This window comes from Seriola aureovittata, chromosome 19 (genome assembly GCF_021018895.1).
Source record: "Seriola aureovittata isolate HTS-2021-v1 ecotype China chromosome 19, ASM2101889v1, whole genome shotgun sequence".
Classification (NCBI taxonomy): Eukaryota; Metazoa; Chordata; class Actinopteri; order Carangiformes; family Carangidae; genus Seriola; species Seriola aureovittata.
In genome coordinates this window covers 4,067,278-4,091,964 of record NC_079382.1, presented here as the reverse complement: position 1 = coordinate 4,091,964, position 24,687 = coordinate 4,067,278, and the positions used below count along the sequence as shown (strand labels likewise).

Sequence of the window (24,687 nt, the reverse complement as noted above, 5' to 3'; positions counted from 1 at the left end):
ACACTTTCTGTAATCATTTAAACTTAAAAGCCTTCTAGCATTTCAGTGGGCAGAAACCCTTCATTTCTTAACAGGGCTTTTATTGATGTGCTGCAGTAAGAGTATTATCTGTTGTGTATATGCTATTCAGATCTGCTAGTTACTTTAGCAGGAATCAATGAGTTCTCTCTCTCCTGCTCTCTCTGCTCAGTGTGTCTTATGTTTAGTTATTCCTCTGCCTCCTTTAGTAACAGTGATACATGTAATGAAAGTAGTTTATTTGCTATAATGGAGGCGAGGCTCAGTGTATTGGAAGCGCTCCACCGCTTTCCTGCAGTTCCCGAGCAGCCAGGAAACCAGGGAGACACAGACTACCCTAACCCTAACCCTAACCCTGGCTTCCATACATGGTCCAGCCAGGTTTATACGCAGTCTGTTTGAAAAAAAGTCTCTAAATCTAGCCACAATGTGCTAAGTTGGCAACACTGCAGGCTATAAAGCTCCCCCTAATTGGACCTGTACACCAGAATCTCTATCAGTCATGCGGCATTTGGCTGACCAATGTTGGAAATATGATCAGTCAATCAGTCAGTCAGTCAGTCAGTCAGGAACCTTTCACACCACTGGAAGACCACAGACCAAAGGCTGAATTCTCATCTAAAAGTTTCAAAATCCAAACACTGAAAGGGTTTTTTTCTTCTTACGTGGGTTCTAGAAATGTAGAGTTGTATAAAAGCTCCAGCATTAATCTGCAAAAATAATTTCTGACTTATTATCATTAATCAGTGGATTTACATTATTAATGTGAATCTTATGTTGACTACTGCCTCCCACATACAGACCATTATGTAAAAATCATTTTCTGCCCACTATTAGTTATACAACTCCAGTCCTGAAAAAGAAGAATTTCTTGTCAAACTGCTGCTTCCTTATTTGTCACACTGTTTCACTTCTCTCTTCCTGCACAGGCCGCCTGCATCCCAGTTATTCTGAGCAACGGCTGGGAGCTTCCTTTCTCTGAAGTGATCGACTGGAGGAAAGCCGCTATCATCGGGGATGAGAGACTGCTGTTGCAGGTACAGAGAAATGATGGAAAAATACTACATGATCCAATGAAACGATGCAGAGATGGAAGGATAAAGGATATGAGTATATGGGATGGGAATGGAAGGATGAAAAACGACTATGAATATAAAATACAAAAAGAAAGAATATAGAGGGATGGGTAGAGAGTTAATTATTAATTATTATATTACACAGTTCCAGCAGGTACGTGCATGGAGGTTAGTAAAAGCTACCAGTGAGTAACCCTGGCTGAAGGGGCCGAACCTTCCCTCACACTGTACAGCATAAAGCATCAAAAGATAAAGTGTGCCCTTTCAGCAGGGGCTTATTCAGTGTCTAGGTGGTGAAATGCCAACATCTTCTCAGTTGTAATTGTCTTCTCTGGCTCCAGATCCCCCCGGGCAATCACAGAGATCCAGCTGGGGCTGATTCAAACATAGAAGTACAACACACAGATCAGGAATGGCTCTTAAAATATATGGGAACAATGTAAAAATAGGGCTTCTATTATAAAACAGAACTGCCACAAGAGTTTATTCAGCTTGATTTATATTTAAGGAGGTCAGCATGAATCCTGCTGTGTTAAAGATACAGTATGTCATTTTCTTCTGATATTTTTTTTGTTGTTGAAATATGCTCCAAAAATATCTTAAGGTGGAGAGGTGCTGTGGAACGGTTTCTAAATACCGAAAATGCCAGTACATAAGCTATCATGACATTGTGGGTGGTGTTGTAGTCGAGTAACGAAATCTTGTGTCCAAGTCGTGTCTCGAGTCCCCCGTGTTTGAGTCAGAACCCAAGTCTATTTACTTTGTGCCACGATAGCCAGATAAATTCACTATTAACAAAAAAAAGTCAGAGTCAGAGTACAAGTCACAAGTCCTGAAAATCCGAGTCCTGGACTCACAGATTGTGCGAATGAGTTTTCTAACTCCCCGGCTGCGTTGACTTACTCAGTTGTTTGCAACGAAAAAAAAAGTCAGTGCAAAAGTGTTACTGCTACTGGACGTAATGAAATGTTTGCCAAACAGTATCTGTCCATCAGATCCTCCCAGGATTATCACACACTGTCACTTAACAATGACAGGTTTTTGATAAAACATGTCGATTGGTCATTAACATCCACTGTATCTGTGAAATTTCAGTTTCAATTTCAGTTTTTTTTTTTATGTGTGCATGTATTTGTATTTATTTGTGTATTTGTAAATGGCATGCAGTGTATATTATACAAAGAATGCATGGAAATATTTCCCAAATCCAGCCCTCATTTAATTATGCTGATCTTTTCTCCCATTTATTTTCAGACCAGCTTTCTTACCTGGTTGTTACATATAAGAGAATATTCTATGAACATTTATTATTTTGTACTTTTGGCAAAAATCATTATATTAGATATATTTGTTTAGATTTATTATAATATAATAATATATATTATTATATCTATTTAATAGAGGATATAAAACCTCTTTATTTTTTGCAATGTTTTCTTAAAACCCACAATAGGTCTAAAATAGGATGGAAACAAAGCAACGCACTCACATTGTCAGTGGAATCAGAGAATCACATTGTATCTCTGGAAACTCTAAAAACCACAGCAAGAATAAGTTGGATAAAACTTAAAATATATACATATATATAGAAAGAGAAAGAGAGAGAGAGAGAGAGGGAGAGGGAGAGAGAGAGAGAGAGAAATATATGTAGAGAAACTGGGCCAAACTGTCGTAAGAAGTGGGACCTGTCAGCCCATAACTGTAGACGTTCAGTTCAACTGAGAAAAGTGGGGGAATCTAATTGCAGTCACGTGGTTTTTCTATTCTGACATGACAGCTGCGTCATTCACACCTCCACCAGGAAGTATTTTTATCTGAGACAGATTTATCTAGAATTGGATCACCTTCTGTTCCCTTTAATTATGGCAGCGGACAGATCTCGTATTTACATTCTCTAATTAGTCTCTATATTACGATGCATGCACCTGCATGACCTATACCACCACCTGGACGGCAGCTCAGGGATGGGAAAGTGTGTGTTTCTTTTTGTGTGTGTGTGTGTGTGTGTGTGTGTGTGTGTGTGTGTGTGTGTGTGTGTGTGTTGGAGACAGTATGTGTCTGCCTTTAATTAATTTGTCCATGCTTCCCTACGAGCCTTCTATCAGCACCTAGCGATGATGATTTAGTTTTTCTCTATGAACAATAGCAGACAAGCCATCATTAAAAGTATCCCAGACTTGGCTTTTAGATAGAATAAAGCAGCCTTTTTGTCATTACACATGACTGAGACCCACAATGATGCACTAATGTTTGTCGTTTGCATTATTCTCCTTTGACAAAGCAAAACCGCCTATCTAAAAGCATGTTAATTGTTGGTTGAGATAATGTGTGAAGCAAGTATTATGTTTTGACAGTGTGAACACTGAGGGTGTTCACATTTTATTCCAGAGGTTGAACCAAACAAGCATTTTTTCCATTCATTTGCCTGGTCTTGATGCAGGCATATGAAGAATTGATAAAAAAAAAAAAATAGAGAGACGAGGAGAAAAACAAAGCTTTCAGGATAAAACCTGACATTTGTAAACACACAGCACGATAACATCAAACACACAATGATGGCTGTGCACATACTTTTTTCACCTAATGGTGTGCACAACACACTCAGTGGCCTGTCACATTTGAACACACACCATGCAACCTCTGGCACATTTTAACCCTCCAATCTGGTGAAGAGTGTTTGTTGAAGACTGTTTTCTTCCCACAGTCTTTCCTAGATTGTTTCCTTTCTTCCTTTAATACCACTAACAAGAAATAACATGGAGGAAGCAAGGAAAGGAAAGGAAGGCAGGACACAGAGAACAGAATTCAGGTTCTGTAATTGTACAATAAAGAAATCAAATGTGGGAACAAAATTAGAGCTAAAACATTTAGCTGATTCATCCATTAACGGTTGACTGAAAGGTCATCTACAACAACTTTGATAATCAATTCATTTAAAAAGGAAAAATGCAAAATAAAAATGCAAAAAATCCCTCTGCTTTTCAGTTTTATAAACTGGATATCTTACAGACTGTTGGTCAGAGAAAACAAACAATTTTAAGTTGTAACCTTGGACTCTGGAAAATGGTGCTTCACATGTTTCATTCTTTTTTCTTTAATGTTTTATATACTTCAAATCCAAACAGTAACCAATAGATTAATCAATAATGTAAGTCAAGAGAAAAATATCAAACTTATGGGTCTTAAAATTGCACAATTATTCATTTCTGCAAATGGGCAAATTTACACAAAACTATTGGCCAAAAATCTAAATATTATCGGAATCGCAAAATGGTCAAGTTCAATATCCAAATCACTGGAGCTGCAATTTTTGGATAAAGTTAAAATGTGTCAAAACAAACCATACAGACGTAAGGGAACATGTTTGTTTGGTACAACATCCAGCAAAAATCAACACAAATATATATCTGAATTCCATTTTTTTGTTTTGTTCTTTGCATATCGATCAGCCCCAGTTTTTTTTTTTTTTTATACATGATAAACTCCCATCTGTTTTTTTTAGTTCACTAGAAGTCAAGGAGGTTAATTGGTGTGGCATTGAAAAAAATACCTCCTAATTTGAGGACACATTCTTAATCTGTTTCCTGCTGTGCTGAGAAAACTGGGATGGTGCAGGAATCAGTTTCTGGAAACGCAGTGTCAGAGTCAGAGCAGACTCCTTCATGCTCAGGATTTATTGCGCAGTCACCTGAACACCTGAAAAAGCAAATTAAAAGCATTAAAATATCCAGAAACCGTTTAATTATCTGGGCTAAACGACAGCATCTGCATAGTATAATAAAAATATAATTACAAACAAGGACAGGTTTCTGGTTGGTGAACAGATTCTGGATGCTTGCCCTCTTTGTCATTCTGTTTTGTCTCACGAACACACACACACACACACACACACACACACAGACTCAGTGTTCAACACAACTCCGGAGCTCTAACACCTGCTGAGAGAGTTGAATCTCATTACTTTCAATTACATCACAGAGAACTGCAATACCTGGCTGTTTAATATGTAGAGTTTCTATTCCCCCCGTGGAGAGGAGACATGCACCAAACACACACACACACACACACACACACACACTGCCCCTGCTGAGAAACATAAACACTATTAGAGTCAATCGAGGGGAAGAGAATTGAGCTGATTTGATTGGTGTTGTTTATATTCCACCTCAGAGAGATGAACAATTAAAGTTCGCTCTGCTGTCGACAGATCCCACCGACACCAGCTGCAGCACAACAAACCTAGACTCTTCGTTTTCACACTCCGTGATGATTTTAAGGTTTTTCTTGGACTGATTTTAATTTATTTTCAATTTTCAGTTTTCACAACCAAAACTGTGAAGTTTGTCGTCGTTAAAAAAAAGTAGTTAAAAATGTTTGAAAATCAAATAAAAATCAAGAAAACTAAAATCCGGGTGAAAGTTGGATTTATGTTGCATATGTTTAATAACATAGAGAAGCCCTGAAAGGCAAGTGAAACATTTCTGTGCTCTCAAGGTTTTGAAATAAAAATAAGGAACTGAAAAGAATAGTTAACTAAATCAATAAACATAATGAGATTCAAACCCCGGCCTCTGAAGTAAGAGTATTACATTTTATCCATCACAGCTTATTACTCTTGTGGACTTCATTCCTTCTTGTACTATCTCACCTGACTTCCTAAAGCGTCATTGGCAGGAAGCCTTCGCTAATTAAAATCTCAACATATCCAGCCAAAAGAAGGAACTTGAATGTTACATAACTTGCTAACACACACTGTATGTACCTTGGGTTTAGAGTTCATGGAGAAACTGAAATCCTCGAGAAGGAAACATGAATGTTTTTGCACTTCATCCTCTTGTGGCCAAAATCAGTTTTACAAAAGAAAACACGTTCCACGCAATTTTTTTGTTTGTTTGTTTGTTTGTTTTGTTTCTTATATGAAACAAAATATTCTGAAAAAAAAAATCACTTGCCTCTTGTTTTTTTTTCACAGTTAAAACAAAACAAAAAAATGACTTGCCCTTCAGTGCTTGCCTGTTAACAAGAACCATTCTTTAACATTTATTGTTTTTATCCGTTTTTAGTGGCACATTGGTGTGTAATCAGTAGCTCATTTATTATGTTTCCATGGCAGCGGTAGCCAGGGCTGGAGGTTAATGTTTTCAGGTTGTCCGTCTATTTGTCCCATTCTCGTGGACGCAATGTCTCAGGAACGTCTTGGGGGTAGTTTCTTCAAATTTGGCGCAAAGGTTCACTTGGACTCAAAGATGATTAGGATTTGTCGGTCAAAAGTCAAAGGTCAAGGTCACTGTGACAGTCTGCTCTACATTTATCCCAAGAATTTGGACAATCATGCATGTAAACTGCAACTGGACTGGTTTGCCACAAGGTGGGAACTCCAGTTTATGCAGCGTTGTTGTCTGTCTGAATGTGGCCTTACCACACTAAGCTACAGTGGTCAGTTCCCATTCAATATTTAGGTGAAATCTGTTTTAAACTGATGTGTTATGTTCAGAATTGAGGGTATTTTTCAGTGGAAATGTTAAAAACATCAAAGACATACTTGTCTTTGCCTCATTAGACTTCATGAAGCTCTACAGGTTGAAGACAATCAAAGTAGCTGAGGAAAGTCCCCTACCTTCTCTAGTGCTTCAGGATCTGGTTCCTCTGATATTAGCACCATCAGTCATTATGTCCCTTTCAGACCAGAGTGGGGGTTTTTTACTGGCCACATCCAACAGTTTGGCGCCGTAACTCTGAGTGAAGAGGCTTTAGGGCAGTGGCCAGAACACCAGAAGGGGCCTGGGCTCCAAATCCACCACCACCTCTTGAGGGCTGATGAGGCTCTTCACTTACACTGGCTGCAAAGCTGCTTATTCCTTTTTCAACTCCACCGTCAAGCTGAGCAGGGCAGCTAAGGTCATGTCTAACCTCATCAAGGAGGTGGTTTGTTTTTCTACAAACTGAGCATCAAGAGAGGGTCCTCCTCCATCTTCCTGGCATATTAGGATGTTTAACTCAGATTGGCAGGATCCTCATCTCCCTTGATTTCATCCCTCCGCTGCCTCTCCCTGAGGGTGTTACTGCTGCGAGCCACAAGCCAGCTGCTCATGTCATCCATGACAATGTGAGCTGGGACCTCTGGAACAAGAGTTCTGGGCTCCTCGCAGGTTTTGCAGAGTTTGTTTGTACATTGCCGTTTGCAGAACTCCTCTGGACCAGATGAACAAGCTGCAGCTAAAAACCAAAGAAAAACCAATGAATAATCATTAATACGTTTTTGGAACATATGATGAATGGAAAGTTGTAATAGCTGACTCACTGAAGCTCGAATCTGAAATTTGTTGAGTTATTTGTGATGTGGTAATAACAACTAAAAATTGAATTGATGAACTGAAAATGAATTGATGACACATTTGATGGCAGATTGATTATTTAAGCCATTTTTCAAGCCAGAATACCAAACAATTTGCTGGTTCCAGCTCCTCAGATCTGAGGATTTGCCGCTTTTTTTCGAGTTTCTCTTTAATTTTGCAGTGTTGATCACTCAATTGAAGCATGTTTTAAAATGTGACGTTGGGTTAGATATTTTATAGACTAACTAATTGATGAATTAATTTAAAATATTATAAAAATATCCACTTTTGTATCATTGAAAGTGTTAAATAACATCAAGTTAAGAATCTGATAGGGCTGTGGGGATATGTCTCATAAAAAAAATTTGCCACCGCTCTGAGGCATTTGTAAATTTGAATGTGTTTTAATGGCCCTTTCTTATAGATACTTGATAGTATGTAAGGTGTGAGTGAATATTAAAGGTGGACAGCAGCTGGTGTAGTTACCATGCTGCCCTGGGGATAAGCTAGTTGGTGGACAGTAAGATGTGGGGGTAGAAGAGTCTTCAAGGACGGAAGAATTTCCTCTAATCTTTTCTGCATGTCCGCAGAATTACTTCTGCTTCCTCCACCTGTCTGAGTGTCTGACTCTTTTTTTTACCCCACACCGTTTTGTCATCCCCTTCCCTAACGTTGTTTAAAAATCAAACTTAATCTATCTCAGTGTCATTTTTGTCCTCTTGCTTCATTTCATCTCCTCTTCCTCCAGGTTCCCTCCATTACTCGGTCTGTGGGCCGTGACAGGATCTTGGCTCTCCGCCAGCAGACCCAGTTCCTCTGGGACGCCTACTTTTCTTCTGTAGCCAAAATCGTCTTAACTACTCTGGAGGTAAGCCTGCAAAAAAATGGTCTAAATGGGATTTTTGGATTTAGTTTTGTCAGGAGAGCTTCATTTAATCAACCAAACCAATATGTCTTGTTCTATACTGTACATTGCCACTGGCTATGCATCACCTCCCAAAACTAAACTTTGAGAATAAAAATCTTACTCCAGTTGTCAGTTAGTTTTTGACCTTTTTGAGTTGAGTGTGCCTCGTCTTTCCCAGCACCATGCTGCTTCATATTCATACATTTACTCCCAGAAACAAGCTCAGAACAGCCAGTCGTCTAACATTAACCACAGAGTGCAGCTTTTGTCTTGCTCAAGGGCACCTTGAAAGTAGTTTTTTGATGGAGTTTTTTGAGTTCAGTATTGCTTTTTATTGCTTTTTGTTTTGTGTTTTTTTTTTTTTTTTTTATTACAAAACTGATTTTTTCAACTAACTTCAATTAGCCCACGAACTTTAGTTATAGTCATCTCAAACACTTCATAAGACATCACGTAAGCCCTTGAACGGTCAGATCTGAGGTTGCTGTGTGTGTGATTAGTGCAAGCTTCAGATGTTTGACTTCTTTTAAAAGCACTGGGTCATATTTATTTAGTTTATTTTATTTTACTACTTTTACTGAAATCGTTACACACACTTAAACACCCCCAAAAAACAAGAGTAAAAACAGGAACAACACCTAACTTTTAATTTTGGGTGAGGTTATTTGGGTATTTATTAGTAGGGGGCAGCAGCATGGCTAAGGTGGTGGCCATCATATAATGCACCTTTTGCACTCAGTTAGTGTGTTTGAATGTTTTTTTTTCCAATAGTGAAGACGACTGCTAGATAACAAGAATCCATAAAGTGTCATCACATCCTCTGCGCTTCGAGTCCACTTCACCTTCCCGCCACGGGCAGTCGTCTACTTCAGTTTTGCCACTGTGACAGCTGGATAGCTAAGCCGCTAAACTTTTGTAGTGATTTTACCAATTCAGCACTACACTGTTGCACATATACATTTCCAGCAGACACGGAGCAACGTTCTCATTTGTTTGTAGTCCCACATTAACTCATCTTTTACCTCTGCTTTGGTCTCCACCAATTACCACCAGCTGCTAAATGCATTGGTTGTCTGCCATGTGGTCAGTTTATCAGGAGTTGTTTTAGCTGAAAACATCTGTATGCTGCGTTTCCAAAGAGGGTTTGATGACAGCAGTGAACACTGAACATCTGTCAGCCAGTGAAACCAAAACAATGAGCTGAAAGATGCAGAAATACTCTCACACATTACATATCACCATTTGACTCATTGTTAATACAAAATATTAATTAGTACAGCTTTAAATTATACTGTTTTGTTTACTGCTTAAAATAGGTAGGTAATCCAGGAGATGTTGGCATCAGTTAGCTAAATTTTGAAAGTATCCAACTGAAAAACTCCCACCTCCTCCCCTCAGGCATCCCTCCAAAGCCACTCCCCCACAACGCACATATTCACACTGCTGGAGAGGATTTTTCTTCAGAGAAGTCAGAGAATGTAATTTATTCATTCCTATCAGAGTGTTAAGAGAATTTAAAGAAGTATAACAAAAATTGTTAATTACGTGAACATATGAAGGGTAAAAAGAGACGTTACAAATTGAGATTGAAAACTTATATATAGTGTTTTTGGGTCAAGACTTAACATGAAAGAAATCATATTGACATGCAGTATAAGGAAAAGTTAAATATTAAAACACTTTACGTGCTAAATTTATTTGATCTTTTTTCAAGAATATATAATGAAATATAACCAGCGTCTTCGGTAAAATACTAAGAAGGAGGAAACTGATGCAAACAGCACTCTGACACCTTTGACAAAGAAAAGTAAGTTTGATTTTGGTATAACATATACACTGGAAATCTACACACAATGTGTGCATGAGAGGCAGTGTGAACTGCCAAGTGTGAAGCAGGTCTGTACTGTCTGGCAGCCCTCAGGTTAGAGAGGCTGCGGTACGAGTGTGTGGGTGTTTATGCCTGCTCTCAAGACCAGAAAGCTACAGGTTGGCCTCGCTAAATGACCTCGCTGGCTGAAGAGAAGAAGATGAAGTTGTCTCATTTTAGTAAAAGAGCCTCCCTCCTCTTATTTTCTCCTCTGTTGTTGTTCTTAACAGCCTTGATTTAGTCCTCAGGGACAATTTGCTCTTTGTAACATCTCTGTATAAAGAAACCAAAGATAATAATCCTCTTTATCACCCTCGCCATCAGCAGCAGCATCATCGTCGTCATCATCATCACAAAAACATCAGTACAAACACCGTGATCTTTCTTACAGAACGCATTTGTCACAACTGGTGCAAACAGGATAGTAAAACACAGGGGGTAAACACCCAGACAGAGCTTATTCAGTCCAATGATTTATTATAAACAAAAAAAGGAACAAGGCTTTTACAGAGTGCTGAGGCGAGCAAGAGTCAAAAACCAGGCAAACAACTCCAGTGAGCAGCGGCAACAAAAAAAAAAGGGCAACAATGTTCAACACACAGGTATGTTAAATCCCGTCTAGAGCTGGCCAAGACACAACATACATACCCCATCTTCCTCAAGTCCCAAGTAGCCACAGGGACAAATTATTAGTGGATATTAACTAGTGTATTTATTTCCAAAGTACTTTTTAATAACTGAGAGTGAGTTTCACCTTCAGGGTAGACAGAGGCCAAAATAACGAACAAAACAAATCTATCTGGAAACCAAACACCAACATAAAATATGCCCAAATATAAACAAAACCAAAGGAGAAAAGTTGGTCAAATGCAACAGCAGCCGATGGCAAAAGTTTAACTGAGGCGAACAATGGTGTGACCTGCTGGGAGGAGAGGTAGATGCAGTTCTCTCCTCTCGCAGCCCGTCTCTGTTCCTCATATTTGGAGGACGTCTGACAGGAGCCAGTCGGCTGCAAGCGTCAATACTGCCCAACCAATCGCCGTCTCGTCCTGGCACGAACCTATTTCACTATCAAGTACAACTGAAATAAACTATACGACCGCAGTCGTTAACAGGTAAGACCCGTAAACGTGACGAAGCAGGTCATCAAGACCAACCACTCCGGACGTGAATTGCAGGATTACGATGAATGCAGTCAGAAAACTGGCTCAGTAATCTCTCAGTGAGTCTATTACACAGCAAAACCCCAGAGTGAGTCCTACTGTACTGTTTCTAATTTCCAAATGTACATCCCCTCGCTTGAAGACATAAAAATGAAAGTGTGACATATGAACTGAAGATAAGGACCTGATGTTCTTGCCTGAAGGTGTCATATTCAAACTAAAGCACTGTACGCTGAAGTGCTAGCATGAATATGAACCCATCTCTTAACAGACTGACTTCCAAACTCTTGATGTTATGATTTATGTTCACCTTCATGTTCAAGTTGATAACATAATATAATTATATTTGTCAAAACTGCAGCACTTTTTTTTCTCCTTTAAAATTACAGCACAAATATGACCCGAGTGACTCCACCAAATGCCCAGTGCTAGCAGGGTATGAAATTAGACAGAGGCCCACTGACAGCCATACACTGCTGGCCAGATGTGCTAAAAACTCAAGAGCCAGCACGCCACCAGGCTAAACGGGTGAAATGAGGCGTTGTTGATAACTGTAGTGTCCCACATACTGCGAGCCTGACAGTTGGTGTCAGGAGGTGTGTGTGTGTGTGTGTGTGTGTGTGTGTGTGTGTGTGTGTGTGTGTGTGTGTGTGTGTGTGTGTGTGTGTGTGTGTGTGTGTGTGTGTGTGTGTGTGTGTGTGTGTGTGTGTGTGTGTGTGTTAAGAACTGGGTGTAAGTGCCAAGCCAATTCTCCACAGATCTGTGGACAGCTCAGGACTGAAAACAAAAGACAAAATGCCTAAGAATGTCCTCTTCCATACTTTGTTTTCAGTATCACTGTTTATTTGAATATAAATAAATGTTAAAGTAGAGTTGAAAATGTTATTAACATATTGTATTTAAGTAATGTAGTCTTTTGCCTCTGGTAAATATCAATTATTTATCAAAAATTAGAGAAATAAAAAATAATAGGTATTTTGTTGCTTTAAAATGCTTCATACCTTCATAATAAATCCCCTAGTTTGTGGTTATCTCAATAAATCAATACATTTAAATTGCATGAATACATTTTTAATTAAGGATTGGAAATATAGATTTTTTTGTTTATGTGCTTCATTTTAACACTGTGGAGTATTTCACCATTTTCAATGTCACTCTGTCATGCTTACGAAATTATATCAGAAATGTTCCTTCTGCTGTCACCAGTATAAAAACAAAAATGAAAATGACGCTTGACAATCTTATATGCTGTAAGTATAACACACTAGTATTCACACGCTCGTGCATACGCCAACTCGAGAAAGCATTCTTTTACGGCTTCTTTAGCACCAAGTAAATAACGCCATCACACCTTTGGAAAGTCTGCTGGGGTTAGACACGCAGGGACCTGAAGTCATCGCTTGAATTGGCGACAAGTGGAAAGAAGAGGAATCAAATTAGAGAGGAATAAAAGAAGGAAGCAGAAGAAGCAGTTGTGAGCTTTTTTGCTTCATCCCAAAAAAAAGCTTCTTTTAATTCAGCATCAGCTGAGGCAGGAACCGACGAGTTCATCCTCCTGCCACAGACAGTGTCAGTCGCCTCCTTTCATCCTTTAGAAATGCAGTTTGTGTATTTGTGTCACTCTAAATTTTGACTTGTGTCACTGTAAGTCTCCATTCATGCCACGACAGGGAATCTGGGCACAAATACGAAATTTAGGTACTTGGACTTTAGATAGGTATTTTTCTCTTTGACATTCAGATGGAAATATTGTACTTTTTACTCAACTACATTTATTTGCAACTATAGTTACTAGTTTTACTTACATACATACAAAAAATATGATGATCTTATAAAGTATTGTTATAACTGACACTATCAAGCAGTATTTATAATATTTAAAAGTAGCTCCATCGTGACCAACTACAACATTAAAATACAGATTACATATGTAAACATGATTAATAATAATTCAGTGACACAATATAGAATGAAACTCACAGGGGATATTTTTCTGCACTGAGTACTCTCAGTGCTTTATGCGTATTTCACTGATAATACTTATTAAGTAAGTACTTTTACTTTACTTAGTACTTTACTTAAGAGAGGAGGCTCTGAGCCTCTCTTCTGATTGGCTGACTGTTTTCTGAGTGACTGAATCGAAATATAGCAGATTTCAGGTCAATACTTTGAGAAAGCGAATCCTGCGAGGCTGGACTGTGGGTCCGGGGTGGGCGGGGCCTATATGGGACCTTTAAGTAAAATTGTCAATTTCAGATTTCACCCCTTACAATGTTCAATTATATTTTATAAGTTGTACCAATAATACATTTACATTCAAATATGACTCATGAAAGATGATTCATGAGAATATTCCCAACATAACCAGATTTTAAATAATGATTGGATGATTTCCAAATTTCTTCATAAACACCTCTAAAAGTGCATGTTATTGTTTTATTCCAATCATATTTATATTATATCATATTTTTTCCAGTTCAGAATTTATAATGTACACATACCTGTAAATGTATTCACTCTTACAATAAGAAATGGTGGGCAGAAGTGAGATAGAAATTTAAAATACCTTAGGTTCTTTAGGAATAATTACAAATAAGGTTTTTGAAATTATATTATTAACCTCCTTCCAGAAGTCTTTTATATTTATCACATCCCCACAAACATTAGAATAAAAGATACTAAGCATTTCAAGCAAACAGGAATGTTGTCATTACATTTATTATGTGATGTTACATAAGAAGTTACGTAAGTCCATATCATCCTTTTACTCGAGTAAAGAATCTTTAGACATTTGTGCTTTCAGACTCCCACGAGCAGGTTGCGGTTTGAGGGCTCCTAGAAGGCTTAGCTCACACTCACAGCACTCAACCAACTAACTTGACCTTTTGTTACAAGCCGGATGGATAATTTCAGCTAAATAACTAATGGACTGCTCATGTCGGGAGCACGTCACTGCCCCGAGTGAAGGAGTTCAAGTGTCTCGGGTCTGTTCCGTGGAGTATTTCCTCTCTGAGACAGTTCCCCAAGCTCCAGCTGTCAGATAAACAGCTGGCTATTTTTATTTCCAAATGTTACATGTTTGGAGGAACGGGCGACAGTGTGAAGATGCTGTTGTGAGAAAGGTAGTGTTAGCCTGTACAAGCTACATGATGTGTCCTTCTGCTTATACAGTGAATTTATTGTTTCTGAGTCAGATATGAATATAACAGTGAAATAATTGGTCAGCCAGCTTTTTTTTTTTTATTCCTAAATTGGTTTGAAATTCAACCTCAAAAAGTGTTTTTAAGTATCTGTGTGTATGGTCATCACTGTCCAGTGAAAACCACATATCTCCAATGAAATTATCAATTAAACCAATGTGCATTTAAATGGTTTATTTAACCAAAAAAAATAAAAATAAAAAAATAGGAGAATTTACCAAAACCATGAAGCCAATTGTAATCCTTGTGTTAAAAAAATTCTAATTGCCTAATTTGGAGATACATGGTTTTCTTTAGACATGATATTATATGGTATTGTAAACTAGAGACCATGTTGGATCACACCAGACACGACGAGCATCAACATGCTAATGTTGCGACCCATGAGTACTCGGTAGTCATTACTACATTATTACAGGAGTACTCAACACTCGTGTGGGACCACACTCATATTCAAACCTTCATCAACTACACACCTGTAAAGTTTCATGACTTTATCTTGCACAGTTGTGACACAGCCTCAATACCAGCTCTGCGGTAGTTCCCGCTACAGCAGGTGTCTCCAGGACCACATTTTGCCATGATGTCACACACACACACACACACACACACACACACACAGACTTGTAAGGTGAAAACATCTCCACAGTAGCGGCTGATAATGAAAAACAAGGAGATTACTGAACTAATCACCTCATCTTTCTTTTCATCTTGTCACACCTTTCCTCCACTCCTCTCTTCTTATTCTCCCTCGCACCTGATTCTGTTTTCTCTCCTTTTGTCTCCTGACTGTTCTCTGTTATCTTTGTCATTGTGTTTTCTTGCATTTCTCATTTGGCCCATGTATTTTGACTTTCTTTTTTTTTTTTAACTCAACTTGTTTTTTTTTGTTTAAGTTCTTTTTTATTTTATATTTATTTTTACCTCCAACATTTCATGTGTTCTCCCTTTCGTCCAGATCATCCAGGACCGTGTGGACTCCCACGTGTCCAGAAACCGGTTGTTGTGGAATTCCCTGCCTGGTGGTCTCTATGCATTCCCCCAGTACTCAACTGACCCTGCCCAGTTCCCTTTTTATTATGCCATACTGGGTAAGTACTGGTCTCATCAAATGAAGAGTTGTTTGAAATTTCTTTAGTCCAAAAATGATGCCTTCAAAAATCTTGAGGAAACATTTATAAAACATATACATGAAAAAAAGGTTTGATTTTATTAATAAACTCAACTATACACCTTTGCTCCCCCCAAAAAAAGACATTTTCAGTGGATGGCTACTGCTTCAATCACAGTGTAGCTAGAGGTTTTAGCTCAGAGGTTTTCAAATGATTGTAGTTAGCCTGCTGATTTGGTTCATTTACCACCACAGTCAGCAGTTGAAGCTGCACAAGTAGCGGTGACACACAGCTCATGGAGGCAGTTATGGTATTTAAACCATTGGCACTGGATTTCCAGCATCAAAATTTGCACTGACTGATAACTCAGTGGGAATTGAACACTGGGAACACTGGGGACATGATACACATATTATTACACATATTGTTAGATTCACATTTTATAGTTTTCCTGAGGATGAAAATGTTCGGGTCAATTTTTTTTCGTATAGCGCTAATTCACAACATATGTTATCTCAAAGTTTTCCCAAACAGAGCAGGTCTAGACCTTCTCTTTATAATGATATTTACAGAGACCCAACAATTCCCAGCAAGAGCAAGCGCTAGGCGACAGTGGCAAGGAAAAACTTTTTTTTAAGAGGCAGAAACCTCGAGCAGAACCGGCTCTGGGTGGGCGGCCATCTGCCTCGACCTCGAAATGGTGAAAATTTACCATAATATAAACACTTATTTGCTTAATAAATGGAGTTATGTAGCCCACAGCTAATTAATCGACTCCATGGCTACATTATCCAGCAATGCCTACAATTTATTCTAAACTTAGATCATGATAGATGGCCATAGATTTTGTCAGAGATTTTGAAAACTCCTGCTTTAGCCCAACCACATGGGAAAAAAAGGAAAGGAAAGAGTGTATGTTTTGAAGTGTCAATCCAAAAAATTCCAACTCAATATGCTGTGGGGTCTACGCCCTTAGATTTTCAGTTGACACTTCATTTTAATTAACAGATCCAAGTTTTTGTTCTATTTATTCAAAAGAAGTTTTTCCTTCTGCCGCGAGCTGCTCACCTGGACGCTGTCGCTGGACATTAGCTGCACCATTTTCTACGTTCAACAGGATTTTTCTCAGAACATGTCAGAGACCAAAGATTGGTGCTGAGCAAACATAAAAGCACCAAGTGTGCAAGCTGACCTGACGATTTCGATTGCATCACTGGTTATGAACAGGGCCGTATTAAAAAAAAGGTGCAGTAATGTATGTAAACACAAATATATGCGGTGTACGACTGCTGTAGGAGCAAACTTAATACTGCAGGCAGAGAGTGAAGGGAAAGTGGCCTGGTGTGTGTTTGTGTGTGTATATATATACGTTGGCGTGTGTAGATATGCATACAGACAAGAGCGATTCTCAATAGATTGAGGCTGTAACTCAGATCAATGTTTGTCTTTCTCTGAGGGATTGTGGACACAGGGGTTAGAAGGAAGAGAGAAGGGGAGTGACTGAGGAATAGAAGGAAAGATTGAGCAGTTTGGTTTATGCCGCTGCAGTAAATCACTATTTTAGCTGCTGCCACCTCCAATGCTGCTCTCGGGGAATAACTTGTTGTCAGTGCTGTGTGTATGACGGTCTCACTCTGCTACCTTCCCATAACTTTTGATGGCAAAGCATTTGCAACTTCTGCCTGGTAGTTTGAAAAAGTTTGACTTACTGCTCAGATGGAGTGGCCTCAGAAGCTGTAAGAAAATCCTGATTTGATGGCTCAAGTTTCAGTTTTACTTTAGTTTAGTGAAAAAGTTGTACTGCAGAGTTAAACAACAAACAGACCGGAGGCAAAATGTTGTCTGTACCTGGATCAGTTTAGTTTACAATAGGCGTGTTTTCAGCCAAGATCCACTGACAAAGATTTTTAAAACTAAAAATGAGATCTAAACAAACATAGACACTTGTTGGCGATATAGTGTGTCAGCCTCAGGAGGTCCAAAAGTTCCACATCCCTTGAATGGGAGAGTGGTCTCATACTTTTGGATCCCACTGTATCTGTGTCTGTGTTCACTTTCCAGCATATTTCTTTTTGAGCATCTAGTTGGTTTGGCGCACACAGACACAGATGTTGGCAACCCCTGCGCGCTAGCAGCCCAACAACCCTCATTTCCACTGGCTTTAAAACTGCACAGGTCCAGGACACGGCTGCACAGAGGCGAGTATGAAGGGTGGGGATCCACTGATTAAAAAGAGGAGAAACCAGTAAACATATGAGATATAATAATTCTCTCTCTTTCAAAATAATATATATTATTATTGTATACACATTCTTTGTTGCTACCTGTTAGATATTGTCTGGCGGAAAGATTTGAGTTGAAATGCAAACATTGCTCAAAGGCAACAATAATCTTACTGGTGAGTAATAATACTCAAAAATCCAGTGATAAAGTTACATTTTATAAACACATTAACAAAACATTTTGCATCTAGATTGTACATGATTTAGTGGAGATTAACTATACCTGTCTTTGAAATGTGTCTCCTGTTGAAACATTGAAATCTGATTTTCATCAAAGTCTGTAGCAGCAGTCACAATGTCACTACTGTGTGCTGCACAAATTAAAATGTGTATCTTACTGAGAACAAGTAAGCTATTGCTTTTGGTAGCAATACTTTTTTTATGTTTTGATTCATTTCTAGCTCCATAGAAAATAATATGGAAAGCAGGAAGGACTTAATTTTAATCATAACCCTTTTTAAAGTCCAAAAACTTCATGTCATATTTTGAGCTAGGATCAGAATTCAAACTGAAAACATGTCACAACACTTTGAATTTCTTTAATGGTTTAAACATGAGTTTTTTAATCACAATTTAAGTTTTATGCCTTTGTTTTTACTTGAATAGACTTAGTCCATTGTGTGTTAAAGTGAAAAATCCAAGCTGATAGTGTATACTTATGTGTCACAAAACTTACCAGAGTTTACTGCTGCTATTTATCACTTTAACTCTGGGTGATAAACTCAGAATGTATTTCTTTTGGTTTAAAGTATTTTAAAAGGATCAGATAACTGCACCATTAGTGTAGGACTCTGTGAAGTAAGACCATTTGGTGAGCAGGTACAAACTCAGCCTTAAAACTTCATGACTCTCAGATGAAAAACCTCTGAAAAAATCTGGGCCCTGAATTGAGACAAAACTGTAGTCTGTCTCTCTCTGTCCCTCTCCATGTTGCTGAAACAGTCAGCTTGTTTATCTCTCAACATCTATGGTGCGGTGTTCCAAACCAGTGTCTCTCTCCATGGTGCTGAAGCATTCTAATTTAGTGTCTCTCTCCATAGTGCTGGTGTTCCAAACAAGTGTCTCTCTCCATGGTGCTGAAGCATTCCAATCTAGTGTCTCTCCCCATAGTGCTGGTGTTCCATACAAGTGTCTCTCTCCATGGTGCTGAAACATCAGACGCTTTCTAAGGCAATTCTCCGTTTGTGTTTATATAAATGTAGCTAAACACACATAATTCAATGCATTTCATACTGATAATTTTACATCCAGTAAGCCATTTAAAAAAAAATTTCAACTGTAAGTATATGACATAGCCAAAGCCAAACCTGAATATTGTTTGCACTTGTTGAGCAATGCCAGCTACTATATGACCCCCTGTGTTTAATTAGTGTGTTGTCTGTTGCAAGCTACACACTCATTGTTGATATCGTACATACTTGTTATTATATTGTTAATAGAAGGGGTGTAGGGTTGGAGGTTCGATCCCCAGCTCTGACCCTTATAGAAGTGCGAAACACTGAACTGCAATTTGCTCCTGATGTGTGTGTGTGTGTGTGTGTGTGTGTGTGTGTATGCGTCACACACATACTGAACTGACCTGTGAAGTGACATTTGGCATCGTTTTCATGTGTAATTTTTGTGAAATTCACAAAGAAAATCCTTTTCCCAGAGAAAATGATAGTGAAGGATCGGGAGGAAAGCTTTATGTTTCATGCATTTCCACTAATTTGCTTTAGAACAGTAGATTCTTTGCTCTTGTTCTGACAGAATAATGTCTCTTCTTTACTGATCCACTGTGTGTCTACTACTTGAATTAGGAATCAGCAGGAATAACAGGAAACTGTCCACTCACTGTGCTGAAGCTTTTACTGACAAAACTTTAAAAAAAAAAGAAAAAACACCACTTAACAGCCACTTATAGTACAATGCCATCCTGGCATTCCCTCCCAGGCAGTTTAAGACCCATTCACACCTTGATTCATGTGACTTTAACAGCTCAAGCATGACAGCCAGGTGGACTGATGATCCACATGTGACCTTAGACTACTCCCAAGGTGGGAACAGCGCCAATGAGATTAAATGCAGATTAAATTCCCCACAGTCAACATGAGGTTAAGGACCCCACAGGCAAAGTATCTTTAAGAATCTAAAGCAGGTCCATTTGCTTTTCACTTAGCACCGTCACAGTTGCATTGTGGGAAGTGTAGGACCCTGTTCGATCCTCATTAGAGTGAAGTACTAACACCTACACTTGTTCTAATTGGTACAACAATGCCTGCAGGAATTCCACTAATAAAAGAAGCCTGTGTAATTTAATAAAATTTAAAGTGGTAATGCTCTTTCAAGGAAAGCACCGTGGAAACAGAAGAACTGAGCCCGTTTCTGTGACCCCCCCACAAGGGCAGACCTTGTGCTTCCATAAATACGCTAAACCCACCTGAGATGGCTGGTCAGGGGGCCCAGTGTCAGAGAGATGGATAGAGCAACACTAAAGAGCACTCTGGCTCCACTTATCCATGAGGATGCTTATTCCCCTATTCCCATACCCACCCAACACTTGGCATGCCATGTGCCTGCAACCCTGGCCTTCTTCAGTTGTACTGGATGTTATGTGTGTTGCCACAATTGCCCCCTATGTTTCTGAACCCGTTGTACTTTGCTGCTCAAACGGAGCATTTAATTGTTTTTAGTTAGATTTTCAGTTGGATTTTTGCTTATTAGGAACATATGGACTGACTAAAGCTGGATTTGGGATATGCTTCCTAAATCAATGGCGTTACTTCATGGCGTGGGCAGTGTTCGGCACCGCGCCCAGTAGCTGTCAGAGCCCTTCACACGGTTTTGAGTCATAGTCTATTATATTTTTATTACCCTTATTGAAATTGTGGTAATTAAATGTTTTATTAAAAATAAATATTATTACTACCCACCACCAATTCATTTGGTTACTTTCTTCCCCAAAATTCCGAAATTCTACTGGGAAATCCTAATCTGACCAATGAGCTTGCTCCCTGCCATTTGTTACGTCAGTTTCCTTCTAAAGCTTTTAGCAAGAAGCGAGATTTCTTCAGTTAATGGACGATTCAGTTAGCAGCATAATGTTGAACAAAAAAAAAAAAAAAACAGCCGTCGGAAGAGGAAAGACAGGAGAGAACATGATGAGTTTCCTGCCGAGCTGAAGACATTAGATAACTTTTTACTCACTGTGCTTCGAGTTCATTGAATGCTAGCAATGTTTACGTGCAGCCGGAAGCTAACGTTAGCTTGATAGGCTACACTCTCAATAAAGACCAGCAAAGCCAGGAGTTTGGACTTGAGCATTGTTGTGAATGACTTTGCTGAATGCCAGGCCTGGCGAGTGAACTTCTAATGTGTGAGTACAGGTTTCTCTGTTTGTGGAGCGGGATCAGGGATTTAAATCCGCAGCAACGTAATTGTTACCTGTTAGAAAATGCGCAGCTACTGTGATCTGTGTGTGTGATAACATGTGGCCGCTGTCATTGATGATGAAGTCTATAAATGCTAGTGATTCTGAGACCAGGTGCTGTCATCCACGCTTTCATACCGTGTAGACATATCATTGAGTTGTTGTTGCTTTTCTTGATGTCTATTTGTTCTGTTGCTGTGTAAGCTTTGTGTTGTTAGAGATTGATTGCTGCTATGGTGGTTTGAGTCCAGGACAGGCTGTTAGAGTAGAGTAGTCTAAAGGCTTCTAAGGAGCTCAAGTATATAATGTTGAAAGCACAGATAATTTATTAGATCTCATGGTTTTTAAAAATGTTACATTACATTAACATAAATTGATTTCAGATATTTTGGGGTGATTACAGGCGCCTAGGGTCAGGTGACTTAGAGCCTCTCTCCACCAGGTGTACACAGTAGTTGGCACTACCGTAGTTTTCATTTCATTGACTCTCATTGGTTACTGTTAGAGAGAAGAGGTTCTTCCCACTCCATCTATGATGGAGCCTTCAGGCATGTTATCTCACCATTAACATGCACCCTGCAACCTGATTATTGTGAGAAAACAGATTAATAGTCTAATTAGAGTGTTTACACAGTTCACAGTTACCAGATATCGCCCAGTATCCTCAGTTTACATGGTTTGTTTGATAATCAGATTAATAATCGCTTTTGTTTTTGTCTGATCTTTTTGGATCTTTTCTTTCATCTAAATGCAACGATTGTGCGCTAATCACATTATTCCCATACTGATCATGAACAAAATGATATTTACAGTATCAAAACAAGGAATTTACGTCCCATTTTCCACAGTCAGAGCATCACTTTAATCTGATGGTAATCATACTATCAGCGTGCTTGTAAACACACTGAATGGTGCTGAATATGCCATGTAACATTCGCATTGTGTGCTATTCATATCAGCTCTTTACATCCAAAGTTACAATGTGAATAGATTCATTTATTATTGAATAGAAAATGTATTTATAAAATCCAGTTGTAGAAGCCAATGCTCCATAATATTGATACATTTGTTTGGCATATAGTGCCTCAGGGGGAAGCACTTACTCAGCTCTATTTATCCGCTGCACTGTATGCTGGGGATCATCTATCGAAGATAGTAATTTAAAGTTCGGTTCTGCTTCTTGACTTCTCTTTTTGCCCTGTTTTGTTTTCCTCGATAAAATGCAATGAAGTAACTAACAAGAGCTGGTTTATGTGTGAGGTTGTAGAAAATAGAATTACTCATTACAGGAATAAATCAGCACCATTCACTAAAAGAGACACTCAAAGGAAACCGTTCACTCTTGGATTAGGCATGTTTACTCATGTTCAGTCATGTGGACAGGGGGTATATGTGCTGTCAGAGAGATGGATGATGGGTACCACACAGAGCACTGTGTGTCCAGTTAACCGTGATGGAGCTTTATGGAGAGCTACATCTGCACAAATCTGTGTTAAGGAACCTAAATACACTTTACCCATGACAACTGTTTCTGTAATGTGTGCGTGCATGTGTGTTTGTGTGTGTGTGTGTGTGTGTGTGTGTGTGTGTGTCTGTTCAGGTAAGAGCCCGTCGCAGCAGTTCACAGCTGTGATCCATACGGTAACTCCTCTGCAGTCCCAGATCTCCCCTGTGGTGAAGCTCATCATCGCTGTAGCCAAGTCCAAGTTCTGTGCACAGGTGGGAAGTGTGTTCAGACTTTTACTGTGAACAAAGAAAAATCATGAAAAACAGTATGACAAATATTACCAGTTAAACACAAAGCAAAGTATAAACGATTTCTTCTTCTTCTCCTCCTTTTTATGCTTCTCATTCTCCCGTTCATCCGCTTCCTAATTTTTCCTTCTTCTTCGTCCTTTTTCTTTTCTTTTTTTTCCATCATAATGAAACAATTTGAACCTTCAGGTAATGAAATTTGAGGATGAGGGTACAGCCATTTTTCTCACACAACAAATAATGTTAGAAAAGAAAAGTGATTTTTTTTAATCTTGTAACAGTGGGTGGCCCCTATACTCTGCAATATATGGAAATGGCCATTATCTACAATACTAATTATGGAGCCCTAATAATTCTGTACATACACCAGATTTCAGGGGAAAATATACATAGTAAATGAATCAATATAATGGGTTCTTCCCAGGCCCATGTTCCATCCATCCACCAAGTTCACTGTGAATCAGTTCAGTCCCTTTTGCTGACAAATAAACAGAAACGGGTGAAAACATAACTCCTTGTTCCTCATACAGCATAGAGCTTCATTATGAAATTAGTACAATGAAGACTTCCTATAAATACTTTATGAATGAAATATATGAATTGAACTGAACTGACAGATGCATCACTCAGCTGTTCACACACAACCCCGGCTGGCCTGAATGTGCTTCTTAGAGATGAAAAACGCATCCAGAGACAGAGTCAACAGTGTGTTTATATTCTGTCGGAGATATCAGGTGTTTCAGAAACTGCTGCAGAAACTTTTATATATCAGTATGGATACTTGTATAATATTTGCTGACTTCCTGTGCTTCTCCCACACAGATTGTGGTTTTATGGAACTGCGACAAGCCTTTACCTCCGAGGAACAAGTGGCCCTCCACCAGTGTGCCTCTCACTGTCGTTGAAGGACAGGCCAAGGTAATAGCTGCTGGCTGTTTGTATCCCTTGTGTATTAAAAGATACTTTGTTGCTTATTAGTGAAGGCATTTATCTCCCCTTCATAATAAAGCCTTGCTCAAAGGTACTTTGGCAATAGTTCTGTGTCTGAAATTAAAATGGCTTCTAGCTGTTTTCTAGAATACACAAGGAAGCAAGGATCCCATATAGTATGTGGAAACATGCAAAAGATGTTTAGAGAGATGCTTAGATGAAGACAGAAAAGTGTAACATGTAGATCCTTCAAGAGAAAGGTGGGTGTTGTCATCTAGCACTAAGATTAAATACTAGGAATTGACATTCTGGTTATTTGCTGGAACTTCTGGCCAAAATGTGCTTCCACTTTTCAGCTGCACTGTTTTTTTTTTCCTGTTATATTTCATGCTAAAATGGCCGCTCAGCTGTACTGCGAGCACAGTACAAAATCCGTAAATACAAACTATGCAGACAGTTCAGCCAACGGCTTAATCAAACCTCCATCCCAACATAACATCAGATTAGCTCCATGACGATGGTATTATGTCTGAGAGGTCAATTCATTATGTCTGATATACCCACTCAGACATAATGCTAGGAAGAGGATATGCTGAAAAGGATCATATGATTATATTATTATGACTGACATTT

The 24,687-nt window shown here is 38.9% G+C and overlaps 1 protein-coding gene across 1 annotated transcript in view; it reads left to right on the top strand.

Moving 5' to 3' along the window:
- The window catches only part of LOC130187729 (exostosin-1), a 228,408-nt gene that overhangs the window by 177,249 nt on the left and 26,472 nt on the right, over positions 1–24,687 (top strand). The window contains exons 5-9 of the mRNA XM_056405585.1: positions 948–1,055; positions 8,178–8,297; positions 15,525–15,657; positions 22,970–23,088; positions 23,947–24,042. Of these exons, the coding sequence (XP_056261560.1) occupies positions 948–1,055; positions 8,178–8,297; positions 15,525–15,657; positions 22,970–23,088; positions 23,947–24,042 (576 nt within the window). The remainder of the gene's footprint in view (positions 1–947; positions 1,056–8,177; positions 8,298–15,524; positions 15,658–22,969; positions 23,089–23,946; positions 24,043–24,687) is intronic.